The following is a 14,865-nucleotide window of genomic DNA, read 5'->3' on the forward strand; positions in this document are numbered from 1 at the left end:
TTTTCTTCAACTAAGCTGTCTATCTATTTGCTGCGATCTAAGTAGCCAAAAAGTGCAAACAAATTTTTTATTTTAATTTACGAAATATTGAGAAAAATTAAAATTTGTAAAAACTATTTTTTTCTAAATAAGTCGAAAACGCGCGGTTGTAGAAAAATCTTCATTTCTTTTATTTCTTTTCTTCTCAAAAAAATTATAATTTTTTTGTTGTTGGATTTTCTTTCTGTTGCTTGTTTTGCTTACGAGATATAAGCCCTATCTTGATTTTTTTAATGAATGGCCTGATGTTCTTTAGTCGTATCCTGGAAAAATAAAATCGCTCATTAAAGAAAAATAATTGAAAAATTGTGCAGTAAAGTATGCTATTAATGATTGATTTTTATATATGTTAAATCAACTTGTTAATAGACATTCGACAGAAAAGTTTTTTAAGCTTTCATTTATGGCCAATTAGGAATACCTACGAGGTTTCGAAAATTCCCAGACCTTTGCCCCTTTTCCTTAATTAGAACCCTTTTAGCTGAGCTTAGCTTTGAGACCGCGAAAAATGCTCAATCCCAACATTATTCACTTTTATTCATCCACTCTGCCTAAATTCTTTAATGAAAATTCATAGAACCCACGAACAATGTTCCTCCAAAGAAAGATGGCGAAAAATTTGAAGGGTGGAAAGTAACCTTGGTACCTAAAAACACTGTTGCCTGGCTTACCTGCCAAGTGACTGGATACCCAGTTCCGAGATATTTGTAAGTTTTTCTTTTCTTGGGGCATTATTTTAAATCAACTTTCCTCGGGCACAATCTTTTCTATTCATTTTTTCATCTAATTTGTGGGAAATATTTTTGACCGTCCTAGCGTTTTTCGTTAAGTATCAAAAAGAAAATTCGACTTGCTCAATACTAATAACATTGGTAAGTAAGGACTTACTCAGCCATCATTGTCATGTTGTAGTTGATTTATCAGGTTGTTCGGAAAGTAATTTCGTTTTTTTATGTGAAAATGAATGACAGTTTTCGTATAATAAACAAATGCTTTATTAAATTATATATTGGCCGTTCTGGTCCAACACCTTTTGCCATCTTTCTGGTAGTAGCATAATTCCACGCTCATAAAATTTTTTGTCTTTGCTGGCAAAAAACTGATCGAGGTGGTTTTTGACCTCATCATTTGAGATGAAAGTTTTACCGTCTAAAAAATTTTGGAGTGACCGGAACAAATAATAATCCGATGGTGCCAGGTCTGGAGAATATGGTGGGTGTGGCATTGTGTCCCATTCAAGCTGTAAAAGCTTTTGGCGAGTGACCAAACTTGTGTGAGGTCTCGCGTTGTCTTGGTGAAACACTACACCTTTTCTGTTGATTAGTTCGGGTCTTTTCTGTTGAAGTGCATCCTTCAGTTTGTCCAGCTGCTGGCAGTAGACTTCCGAATTAATCGTTGTGTTATCCGGTAAAAGCTCAAAAAAAACGATTCCTTTAAAATCCCACCAAACAGACAGCATCACCTTTTTTTGGTGAATATCGGCTTTGGAAATGGTTTGAGTCGATTCATCTTTTTTGCTCCATGACCTCTTGCGTTTGACGTTGTTGTATACAACCCATTTTTCGTCCCCAGTAATGATGCGCTTCAAAAACGGATCATTTTTGTCACGTTTGAGAAGCGAATCGCAGACGTCAATGCGGCGACACAGATTTCTCTCTGTGAGAACATGGGGAACCCATATATCGAGCTTCGAGGATAATCCCAGGCCTTTCAAGTGGTCATAAACTGTTGAATTCGATAAATTTAACTTCAATCCGATCTCACGTGTTGTTATTCGACGGTTCGCATCAACTAATGCCTTTATGGCGTCTTTATCAGCTTCAACCGGCCTTCCCGAACGTGGTGCATCTTCGACATCAAAATTGCCAGATCGAAATTTAGAGAACCAGTTCTGACACTGGCGTACTGTCAACACACCTTCTCCATACACATCGGTCAATTTCTTTCTGGCTTGAACAGCATTTTTACCCTTTCTGTAGTAAAACAGTAGGATATGTCGAAAATGCTGCTTATCGCTCTCCATATTTAAAAGGGCACCAACCAAAAACTACTGCGTAGAATTAATTGAAATGTTTCACACACAAGCCTTGTTATATGAGCTCTCAAAGCATATAAAAATTATATGGCTTAAGTGTGAGGTTAAGTGCAAAAAAATACCATTAAATCCTCTGTCGGGAAAAAACGAAATTACTTTCCGAACAACCTAATAGAATGATCGTTTGCGTTTGGATTGCCAATTTGGGGTCTCACCAATAAAAACTTAATCATTTTTCAATACGCTCATAACATCATCTCACATTATTAAAATTTTATCAAAACTCATATTGATACCTTAAAGTTGAAAGCGCCTCTAATAATATGTTGGTTCTTTGCAGAACCAACCAATAATCTACCTCCAAAAATCGTCGGTGAACCAATTCCATGGAGAATAGCCACATTTCCATTGCATGCGGATGGAGTGATTCTCTGCCCCGTTGTTGGTTATCCAAACCCTGTATTTAAGTAAGTTTTAGATCACTTTTCATTAATGCTTTCGGCTTATTTTTGTTTATGAGAAATGCTTGCCTTTTGTGCCCATTTTGCGCATTTTTAATCATGCGTTAATTCCCAACATTCAGGTTATTTTTTTCCATTTATTGAACGACTAATTGTTTCTTAGAACCCACAAATAACGTTGCCCCAAAATCAACTGATAAGAAGTATGTGGGAGGGCTTTTCCAGGAAAGCCTTTCAGGGAAAGATCTTATTATAACTTGCGATGTATCAGCTTATCCTGTTCCCAAATTCAGGTAAAATTCATCGTCGAAAATTAAATTATTTCGTATTTCCATATAGAGCCCACGAATAACGTTGTTCCTAAGTCTTCAGTAAGCAAATATGGAAACGTGTTTCAGGAAGGAGGTTATGGGAAGGATATTTTTATTTCCTGTGATGTTTCGGGTTATCCAGTTCCAAAATTCAGGTAACATCACTTTCATGTGTGGTATCCTGGATCAGAGCTGAAGTATACAACTTTGCTCTTGGAACTCCATTTCGATATCCCCATACAATTGAAAGATTTTCTTTCGTCTCTCTCTGGACTTCATACATTATTAAGTTCGAAAAACCTATCCGTTGTCCCACAGATACTCCCTTTAAAATCATAATAAGAAGTTATAGTCAAGAAATAGATTCAAATAACTTGGCCACACGTGTTTCGCCTGATATGACATGATCAAAGCGTTCAGCAGCACTCAGCAGCCACATCAGTACTGATCAAATCCGTGTTTGGTCAAAGTACCGCCTAGCAGCAGAATAAACTGCAGGTAATAAGGCATCATCAGTTATTAAGCAGCACATGAGTGCTGACCAAACTCATGTTGGTACAGCTAAGTACCTCTACTAACGTGGTAAAAATACCGCCTAGTACCAGAGTACCTTGCTTAGTGTTGCTTACTAGTCTAATTATGGCCTATTAGGTGGCACATTTTTAAGTGATTTTAATAAAATTGTGGAAACTGTGATCGGATTTTATCCCTAAACTTCCTGGGTTGAATAGCGTTAAAGATGAAGCATCGTGCCCTATTCTGGTCAGTTTTCGTTATTGTATAAAAATCCCTTGAAATAGAGCCAACCAATAACGTACCCCCAAAGACATCAGGTCGCAAAATTGAAGGAAGCATTGTGCTGGAAGTGGCATCCAAAAAAGACATTGTTATTGCTTGTGATGTTTCCGCTTATCCAGTACCCAAGTTTAGGTAAGTAGAATTTGTCTTTAGGCATGTTAGACTGTATTACCCATGACGTTGAAGGTAAGTACTTACCCCTAGAATTAATTCCTCTTCGTTCTTTGGTGTCATGCAAGCTGATGCGCCTTTGTGAGGAGTTTGTTCAAGTAACGAGGACAAAATTGCTCCTATAGTACGGCTGGGTCGGTTGGTCTTAGTCTTAACTCCCAAACGATCGAAATTAGGGATAAAGCTCTAGGTGAAATCGAGGATAAAGCTTTGGTTGAAATCAAGGACAAAGCTTTGGTTGAAATCAAGGACAAAGCTCTGGGCGAAATCAAGGATGAAGTTCTGGGTGAAATCGAAAATAAAACTTTGGTTGAAATCAAGGATAAAGGTCTGGGTGAAATCAAGGACAAAGCTCTAGGCAGGACCTTAAGCAGTAGCTCTATGTCCTGCCCAAGCACTTCCCGTACCGAAGTTTAGGTAAAATTGCGTTTGTCGGGAAGCATAGTGAGGGGGGAAGGGGGAAGCGGATAACGTACCCATTGCATCAGGAAATTTTTCAGTCAGTCAATATAACGATCATAATAGAATCTTGCTTCTATTTTTCAGCAAAAAAATCATGAAACGAGGTTATATTGACTAATTGCGAATTCACAATGGAGGTTTATTACGCTTTCCCTAAAAAACTTTTCCATTGTTTCAGATGGTACAAGTTCATAGAAGGCACCTCAAGGAAACAAGCAGTGGCACTCAATGATCGCGTTAAGCAAGTTGCAGGCACTTTGATCATTCGCGAAGCCAAAGTAGATGATTCAGGGAAGTACCTGTGCGTTGTCAACAACTCAGTGGGAGGAGAGAGTGTCGAGACAGTTCTAACAGTCACCGCCCCTTTGAAGGCCTCCATTGAGCCCAAAGTCCAGACCATCGATTTTGGAAGACCCGCAGTTTTCACCTGCAAATTTGAAGGTAGGAATTCACATACTTTAAGAGGTACTTTTCCTATTTTTTGTTGAAATGTAGGCAATCCAATAAAGACAGTGTCGTGGATGAAAGATGGTAGCAAAATCGACCACACAGATGCCATTCTACGCATCGAAGCGGTACGCAAAGAAGACAAAGGGATGTACCAGTGCTTCATCCGCAATGACCAGGAAAGTGCCGAAGCAACTGCCGAGTTGAAACTTGGAGGACGTTTCGAACCTCCTCAGATTCGACACGCCTTCAATGAGGAAACTGTTCAACCAGGCAACTCAGTCTTCCTTAAATGTATCGCCAGTGGAAATCCGACTCCTGAAATCACTTGGGAATTGTACGGGAGAAAATTGTCCAACAGTGATCGCTATCAAATCGGCCAGTACGTTACAGTGAACGGTGATATAGTGTCGCATTTGAATATCACAGCAATTCACACAAATGATGGAGGGTTGTATCGCTGCAACGCAAACTCGAAAGTTGGCAGTGCAAATCACGCAGCAAGAATTAACGTTTATGGGTTGCCGTTTGTGAGATCGATGGAGAAGCAGGCCATTGTTGCCGGAGGTACTTTGATTGTCCACTGTCCATTTGCAGGACATCCAGTTGATACGGTCGTTTGGGAAAGAGGTAAGTCCCGATTTTTTCTCGAATTTATAGAAGGAATTTTCATCTCTAATACCTTCCAAAAATAAAGAAAAGTTTGATTTTTCACAGTTTCATAGTAATTGACCTGTGACCCTATGACCTTTTTGCTCATTTTTAAATCGTCATTAGATCATAGGCTTAGAAGAGGTGTCTTAAACGATAATTTCATGTTCGGGAAAGGAATGGCTTATTGGCTATTCTAAGTTCGGAATTTTTTAGTTTATCTAAGACATATTACTGTGCCTTCTCAGATGATATAAATTACTTTCCGTTACAGATGGTAGATTGCTGCCCATCAACAGAAAACAGAAGGTGTTTCCCAATGGGACTCTGATCATTGAGAATGTGGAACGGGCATCTGACCAGGCAACTTACGTCTGCGTAGCTAAAAATTCTCAAGGATATAGCGCTAGAGGGTCCCTAGAAGTTCAAGTCATGGGTGAGTACACGTTTATTTAAATTTCGTTTCCAGGGTGCCGTCAAGCTTCTTTCAAAAATGGTACTTCAAAATTAAGAATTCAACATTCTTTTAGATGTTTTATTTAGCGATTTTCATATTTGATTTTGAATTTCATTTACATTTTGATTTACATTTGAATTGAATTACACTCATTTGCATACAGAAGGTACGAATTTTTTGTACTCATTGAGGAATTGTTGGTTAAAACCACACTTGGGGTGTTTGTCCCTGGACATAGATGGACTTGGACGCTTATTGGCGGCAAGTCGCAATGGATACTTTAAGACTTAAAAATATAATATACAGTGGGTCTCACAATTAGGTGCCAAATCTTAGACAGCGTAATCTACGTGCAAAAATAATATCAAATTGGTAAATAAACATATGTCCTGAAGCATCCCTAACGGAGATACGGCCCCTTGAAGGGGGCCTCGATCTTCGTTAGGGGGAACTTGAGAACATATGTTTATTTATCAATTCGATATTATTTTTGCACGTAAATTACGCAGTTTGAGAGTTGGTACCTAATTATGGGACGCCCTGTGTAATGGTAAAACAATTAGCTCATCAGCGAGCATTTAAAATTTATATCAGTCTTGACGGCACCCATATTTTCTTCCTATCTTTAGGTGTTATTAAGTTAAGTGTCGCCGATAGTGGAACTGACACTGAATTAGTGATGAAAAATCATAAACGGTAGGTTTTCGTTGCTGAAGTGTCTAGTAGACACGCGAACCTCTTCTTGAAAGAACCATGGTCATACTTTAAGCAGCGACGAATCACCTATAATCTCCCATTTGTTTGGCTGGCATCTGGGAGAGACTAATATAACATGGAGGATCGGAGCCCGGAATACACTAACCTGATCTAACCCAAATTACTACTCTAAATACTGTCTGACTCTTAGTCAGAGATGGATGTTTTTACAGTGGCACCTGCAATAAGTCCTTTTCAATTCGATGGACCTCTGAACGCCGGCGATAGCGCCGTTTTAACCTGTTACGTCCCCAAAGGGGATAAACCCCTGAAAATCAAGTGGTACCATGACCACAGACACGTTTCTCATCATTCCAAGGGGATTACTACGTCACCATTTGGAAGTCAAGCCAGTCTCCTGAATATTGTCAGTGTAGAACCGCACCACAGAGGAGATTATACGTGTATAACTACCAATTCGGCTGGAAAATCAAGCTTTACCGCCCACTTGGACGTGAACGGTAGATTTATGTCCTCAGTTTAAGTTTGGTGTTGTTTTCGTTTAAAACCTATCTTTCACCTAGGACTCAGGACCTGATCTCACTAGGTACTATTAGGAGTTGTAGTCCATAGTTCCGTAGCACTTACAATTACCCCCATACAGGACGTGAAAAGCAAATTATTACCTACTTTTGTTAACGCTCAGTGCAAGTAACACTCTGAAGAAGTTTCAGTTCTTTTTCAAAGATCACATTTCACTTCTTCTAACCAGGTAGTAAATACTGGAAAGAATTCTGGAGAGCGTTCGGTCCGCCGCATCTAAAGGCGATTTGTCCAGTAAAATCCTTTGGGTTTTCAATGAGAAACCCATTAAAATCCATGTAAGAAGCTTGAAAAAGCGAATTGGTACCATCGGTACCAACTCTGCAAAGTCCATCCATACGGGCGAATATTTTATATAGCGATTCCAGAGCTTTAAGTGTTAATGATAGATCACTTGTCGGTGTGTCGAGTTTGCAATTTTCAATCCCTCAATGTCTTTGGTGCCACTGTAGAAGCAGAGTATTTTCAGTTCCTCCGCAAATAGCCCATTTCTCATTCGCCGATGAGGTGGTCAACTCTGGCGAGATGGCCAGCACTCAATGTGCTGTGTTCAAGGGAGATTTTCCTCTTAAAATCACGTGGTTCTTCAATGGAAACCCCGTGGAAACATTGCCAGGAGCGTCAGTGGCTGTAATGAATCAGCGCATCAGCATGATAAGCATTGATTCCGTAGATGCAGTTCATGCCGGCCAATACTCATGTGTGGCAGAAAATAGTGCAGGAGTAGACAAATATTCTGTCAATTTAAACGTGAACGGTACCCACATGTTTTTTTTTCCGAAATTTTCCTTTAGTTCCTCCACAAATCACCCACTTTACCTTTGGAGAAGAAGTCGTCAACTCCGGAGACATAGCGAGTACTCAGTGCACAGTAATAAAAGGAGATTTGCCCTTGAATATAACGTGGTTTTTCAATGGGCATCCTATTGGGAATGTCCATGGTGTCTCAATAGGGAAAACCAATCAAAGAATTAGCTCCCTTACCATAGAATCTGCGGATGAAATTCACTCTGGGGAATTCACTTGTATAGCTCAAAATGAAGCTGGAAAGTTCAGTTATTCAGCAAACCTCAATGTCAATGGTACTTTGTATATTGTTTTGTGCTTTTGTTTTATCCCGGAAAACCTATTTTATCACCCAGCAACCATATTTCAGTCCCACCCCAAATCGCCCATTTCGCCTTCACGGATGAAGTAGTGAATTCTGGTGAAATGGCGAGCACTCAATGCGCAGTCACTAAAGGGGATTTTCCACTTAAGATTAGCTGGTTCTTTAATGGAAAGTCTGTAGATAAATTACATGGAGTATCAATCACCAAAACCAACCAGAGAATCAGCTCGTTGAGCATTGAATCTGTAGATGCAGTTCATGCAGGCTCTTTTTTGTGTTTGGCTGAAAATGCTGCAGGAGAGGACCGATATTCCACGTTTTTGAACGTTAATTGTTTTGACTTAGAGAAACTTTGCCTCTGGATTGAAGGACTGTATAATAAAACGTTTCTCTTGCACTTCTGGATGATATAATTTGGTACAAGTTTAAATAAATATGGTGATTAAGGGACACTTGCTGTGAGGTCTCCTTACAGTGAGAGAGCTAAAAAAAACTGCCCTATTGAATCTTAAATACCACATTCAGGGATCGGCACCCATAGGCGTACTCCAATAGAAACCTTGTCGACAAAGAGGGTGCTCTTAATAGCAGCCGTTAGAAATGTGGTGCTATTGCACGACAATACAAATGGAGAGAAAGTTAGTCCCTTTCGAGGAACCATCATCATTCAAACAAAGGATTCCCCACATCTGGGCATTCTGGAATAATGTCAATTAGTGACCGTTCATAGGCGTCGCCTCTGGGTGCATGACAAAGTACAATAACTAACGTAAAGATACAAAGTTATAATATTAATAGCCGTATGTGAATGTGCTTATCTAATCACTAGGTATAATCTTAAAATCAGTCATGAACATGCCCCCCACCTTGAAAGCGTCCACTTTCAATAACACTTTCTGTTTTAGTCACTATCAGTCTTATCATTACATGGGAGCGGACATATCTTAGCAAAACTTCGCTTTACTTCACCGCGAACAGTCTTTATGGTAGCCACTCTGGCCACTCCGTCCTTGCCTGGATGGACACTTAAGATCCGTCCAAGTCTCCAATTCATCACTGGTGTGTTGTCTTCTTTGATGATAACCAAGGTACCAACCTTCAGTTGATGCTGGTTCCTTTTCCAACGAACTCGCTGTTGCAGCTCAGACACCACCTCCTTATGCCATCTATCCCAAAAATGCTGGCGCATTTGTTCAATCAGTTGGAATCGGTTTAGCCGATTAGTAGTGATCGTCCTTAAATCGGGTTCTGGAAGGGCGACTAAGGGTCGTCCAATTAACAGGTGAGCCGGGGTTAAAGGATTCAAATCGATAGGATCGGTTGAAAGAGGGCTAAGTGGTCGGGAGTTTAATACTGCTTCTACCTGGGTAAGAAGGGAGTACAATTCCTCAAAGGTCAGTACTTGAGCACCCAAAATCCGTTTTAAATGATACTTACTGGATTTAACACCCGCTTCCCAAAGACCGCCAAAATGGGGCGAGCTAGGGGGAATAAAGCGCCATTCGATACCCTCATTTGTCATGGCATTGACTATATCGCCTTGTGTTTTTTGTAAAAAGGTACCGAAGTTTGACAACTCAGACTGAGCGGCCTTGAAGTTAGTGCCATTGTCTGAATAAATTAATGTCGGTTTGCCCCGACGTGATATGAACCTCTTTAAAGCCAAGATAAAGGAATCTTTACTCAAGTCTGATACAAGTTCTAAATGTATTGCTCGGGACGCAAAGCAGATGAATAATGCCATCCAACATTTGGAAGTTTTTGATCCACGACCCTTTCGATCTTTCACTAAGTACGGTCCTGCGTAATCAACTCCACATACCTTAAAGGGGAATTCTGCCAGTAGGCGTTCCTTGGGTAAATTACCCATCAGTGGTGTTTCAATCTTTGGATTATATTTAAAGCACAGGGCGCATTTTCTGTAAGTTAATTTCGCTAAATTTCTTCCCCCAATAACCCAAAATTTGTCCCGTATGGAGGAATGCAACTGCTGAGGTCCGGCATGCAATAGCCGATGATGCTCGTATTGAAAAATGAGTTTAGTGAGCTTATGTTTAGAGTCTAACAGTATAGGATGCCTTTTCTCATAGGAATAATTTGACTCCGTCAGTCTGCCACCCACTCGTAGCATTGACTGTTCCGCCAAAAAGGGCGTAAGTCCCAAAATTCTACTCTTATGACTGAGCTCAGTGTTTGTCATGAGATTAGAGATATCTTCAGGAAACGATTGCTCTTGGGCAATCTTTATTAAGCGAATTTCGGCATTGGCTATTTCCGCACTAGTTAACGCCCCACCTCGCTCTGTGGTGCTGGGTTTACCCTTTGCCGTACAGTTTCGTAGAAAACGAAACATATAGGCCACTGTACGTTTGATTCGATGATAGCTCGAAAATCTTTCAAATGGAAATTCACTGTTATATACTGTGAGAAACGCTCGGGAAATAATTTTCATTTCGGGTAAATTTTCGTTTCGCCGAAACTTAGACGGCCATGTCGAGGGGTTACCTTTCAGCCAATTCGGTCCATGAAACCACATTTCCGATTCTAGCATTTGAGATGGAGTTAACCCTCTAGACAATAAATCTGCGGGGTTGTCCTTCGAAGGGACATGCCGCCACACATAATCGTGCGTGATCGCTTGAATTTCTGCAACACGAGTGTTTACGAAGGTTTTCAGTAGATTTGGAGAGATTTTTAACCACCCAAGTACCACAGATGAGTCACACCATAAGACGCATTCGTCAAATTTTATATTGATAGAGGATGTGACCTTTAATAAAAGACGAGATAGCACCAACGCACCGCAAAGTTCGAGTCTGGGCAGAGTAAGGGTATGAAGCGGGGCAACCTTGGCCTTTGCGCATAGAAGTCTAACATGCACATCTCCATTTTCATCAACCGACCGAAGATAAATGCACCCTCCGTATGCTGCTTCTGAGCTATCGGAGAATCCATGTATCTGTACCTTAATTGCCCCCGTACACCGAACATATCTGGGTATCCGTAAGGTATTTAATCTTACAAGCTGGTTTCTAAATTGTTGCCAAGCGGTATGAATGCTGGTGGGAACCGCTTCATCCCAGGATAGTTTTTCTAGCCATAAAGCTTGCAATAGGATTTTCGCTTTGATGATACATGCTGCAAGCAGTCCCAGAGGGTCAAATATTTGTGCCGTACCAGCTAAAATCGTGCGTTTGGTGACTGGAAACTCCTTGGATATTGTACCTATATTATACGTCAGGGTATCAGCCTGACAATGCCATATTAACCCTAACGTCTTTGCTGGCTCGTTTTCGCCAAAGTTCAACGTTTGATTTGTCGAATCAGAAGATTCGACGTACCTCAGTGCGTTTTTCTCATTCGAGAAAAACTTACGCAGCTTGAAACAACCCTCGTTCAATATATGAGATATGTCGCGGGCAATTTCGGCCGCCTCTTCTAACGTATCAGCTCCTGTTAAAAGATCGTCCACGTACATGTCATTTTTTATAGCTTGTGACACTCTTGCATTTGATTTTTCGCATTCAAAGGCTAATTGGAACAAACATCTTATCGCTAGAAACGGAGCGGAGCTTGTTCCATAGGTGATCGTCTTTAGTTCGTAAACTTCCACCGGTTTCTGTGCATTATCACGCCATAAAATCCTTTGTAAGGACCGTTGGTCGGGTTCGATCAGAATTTGCCGGTACATTTTCTCAACGTCGGCGGCAACTACGTACCGATGCTGCCGAAACCGCAATAGGATTGACATTAGATCCCTTTGTATGGTAGGACCGATCATCTGAAGATCGTTAAAACTGACCCCGGTCGACGTTTTCATGGAACCATTAAAGACAACTCGAAGCCTTGTTGTTCTGGCTTCGTCACGTACTACGGCATGATGTGGCATATAGTATGCGTGCTTATGTAGCATTGCGCTTGACACCCTTTGCATGTGCCCTAATTTTATGTATTCGGTCATGAATTCGACATATTGAGATTTTAGATTTGGGTTTGAATCGAGTTTTCGTTCGAGCGCAAAGAATTGCCTTTTTGCTTGATGAAATGAATCACCGAGATCGTCAGGAGAAGATTTGAGCGGGATGCGTACTAGAAACCTTCCGTTTTCTAATCGGACGGTGTGTTGATTAAAATGATTTTCACACGCTATTTCTTCCTCGGATTGACTAGATTGAGATGAAAACCCTTCTTCTATCTCCCAAAACCGCGATAATTGATTTTGAATGTCAATTTCTTGTGTCAAGTGACAGTACATATTATTTTTCGGGTGACTAGGAAATGTCTCAATCGATCCTGAAACTACCCATCCCAGTCTTGTTTTCTGTAAAATCGGTTTATTCTTTCCGAGAGAGATCTGACCAACGCAAATCAGCGACCAGAAAACTTCCGCCCCGATTAACATGTCAATTTCACTAGGTTCACCATACCCTGGATCGGATAATGTTATGTTCGAGGGTATGTTATAATTTTGTGTGTTAACACGTACACTCGGCAAGTTTCCCGTTATGTTAGGAAGTACTAGACACGATATTTTTCTTTTGAAGGCATTGTACAACGATTCGATTATGATATCACACTTGTGTTTTACACTCGACCTTAGTTGATTTAAACCTGTTACAGTCATGTTGATTTCCTGTTTATTCAGCTTTAATCTTTCAACTACCTCTCCACGTATGAAGTTAGATTGAGATCCTGAATCTAATAGTACCCGGATGTTAATTGATCTCTTTTCGGGAGTCGAAACTTTCGCTAACGCGGTGCTAAGAAGCACATGTGCTGGATGAGCAGAATTCACACAAAGAGTGCTAGTTTCTTGTACCTGACCCGATCTCTTTTCGGTGGACGCATTGGAGCCCGGACTATTGTTCCCCGTATCATGGTTTCCGGTACCCGAAATATTAGATCGGGTTCCAGATTGAAAATTCTGCGAGGGATTAGCGTTGAGACGCCTATCCAAATGTAACAACGTGTGGTGCTTTAATGAGCACCGTTGACAAGGACGTCCCCTACACACTTTACTATGGTGTCCGAACTTTAAGCAGTTTATGCAAAGTTTAAGTTCTTGTATCCGTTTGATACGTTCTTGTACGTTTAGACTTGATAATTTTTCACAATTTGCGGTTACATGCTCTTGGTTACAAATTGCGCAATTTGACGTCCCCGTAACTAACCCTCGTACTTCCCTTTGCTGCCTGTATTTTAATTCATTCTTGGGTTCTTGTGCCTGAGTCTGGTTCATCTTTATTGTTTCTAATAAAACAGCCTTATTCTTTAAAAATTTCTTCATATCCTCCAGAGACGGGGAGGTGTTCTCAAGATCCCTTTTCGTTTTATATTCCTCCCATTCCCGTGATGTGACGCTGTCTAGTTTTGAACTTATCAGAAAAATGATTAACGTGTCCACGGTGGGCTCCTTCACCTGTTCGAGGCATCGCATATGTTTAGAGACCGTATCTATTAGCCATCTTATACGCTCTGCCGAAGCCTTTGATATAGATTCGATTTGAAAAAGAGCTTTTACATGATTCTGAACTAACACGCGGGGGTTATTGTACCTTTCTAACAACAGCATCCACGCTACTTCGTAATTGCTTGCCGAAAATTCCAAAGATTTTATAACCAACGCCGCAGCTCCCATCAAGCTACCTCTCAAATAATGAAATTTCTGAATGTTACTCAGAACCGTACTAGCATGGATCATTGATTCAAATGTGTCCCGATACTCTAGCCAAGTTTGAAAGTTACCATCAAATTTAGGTATGTCTATGGGAGGAAGCTTAACATTTGTATCATGAGAAGCATTACGCCTAATCGAGGTTGGAGATGACGCAGACTTATTATTACTTAGGTCATTTGATTCTTGCAAAAAAGTTTCTAAATGATGTTTAGCTCTAGAAATTAAATCAAAATATTGGTTGGTAAATAAGGTGCGTTCTGCGAGATCTACATCCGCGCTATTCTCCTCACTTTCAATTTTGGCTTGAATTTCTTCATACTCGAAAAGGACGTTGTCCAAGGCATCTATTCTCGTTTGAAGTTGTCGATAATCGAGCTCTGTGACTGTTTGGTCACTTAGCTGCTTCTCAAATCCTCCCAAAAAGGTTTTGAAAAGGGTCATTTTGGATTTTAATGCCGCTCTTTTACGGATACTGTTTGGTTGAGCCATTGTACAATATTCAGTAACCTGTTCTTAATTTATTGCCCTCTCCCTTGTTTAGATTCCCGCTGTACACTTCAAGAAAAGGGCACTGTAACGTTTTTCCTTTTCTTGGGTACCTATGTACTTTTGTCACCAATCCTTGAATTTAGACCCAAGGATTTGATCACCGTTTGAAATTGTTTCCCTAATCACCGCGTCAAGTCAGCATAAATTTCAGAGGATAAAGGGATTAATTGGAACCGACTCACCCAGTATGATTTGCATCTTGATTTTGCCGTGCTCCGTTTCCCAGCTGCGTTCTCCAGGTTTTTCTTGTACTGTCTTTATCACAATGTCTTGACACTTTCTTGACGACGTACTAACTTTCGGCACCTTTGGTTATCAACACAATTTCACCGTACAGCCCTGCTTCTATCCGGCTCGAAGGACCATGTTTTGACTTAGAGAAACTTTGCCTCTGGAT

At 40.5% G+C, this 14,865-nt stretch overlaps 1 protein-coding gene across 38 annotated transcripts in view; it reads left to right on the forward strand.

The window, feature by feature from the left end:
• Positions 1-14,865, forward strand: part of Dscam1 (Down syndrome cell adhesion molecule 1) — a 120,137-nt gene that overhangs the window by 53,646 nt on the left and 51,626 nt on the right. For 20 of the 38 annotated variants that reach the window (XM_066388640.1, XM_066388651.1, XM_066388656.1 and 17 more), the window contains 4 exons: positions 617-746; positions 4,456-4,718; positions 4,773-5,354; positions 5,650-5,811. In XM_066388640.1, the coding sequence (XP_066244737.1) occupies positions 617-746; positions 4,456-4,718; positions 4,773-5,354; positions 5,650-5,811 (1,137 nt within the window). Of the gene's footprint in view, positions 1-616; positions 747-4,455; positions 4,719-4,772; positions 5,355-5,649; positions 5,812-6,761; positions 7,050-8,287; positions 8,576-14,865 lie in introns of all 38 variants that reach the window. The other 18 variants (XM_066388668.1, XM_066388667.1, XM_066388670.1 and 15 more) reach the window with 3 other exon arrangements.

This window comes from Euwallacea similis, chromosome 4 (assembly GCF_039881205.1).
Source record: "Euwallacea similis isolate ESF13 chromosome 4, ESF131.1, whole genome shotgun sequence".
Classification (NCBI taxonomy): domain Eukaryota; kingdom Metazoa; phylum Arthropoda; class Insecta; order Coleoptera; family Curculionidae; genus Euwallacea; species Euwallacea similis.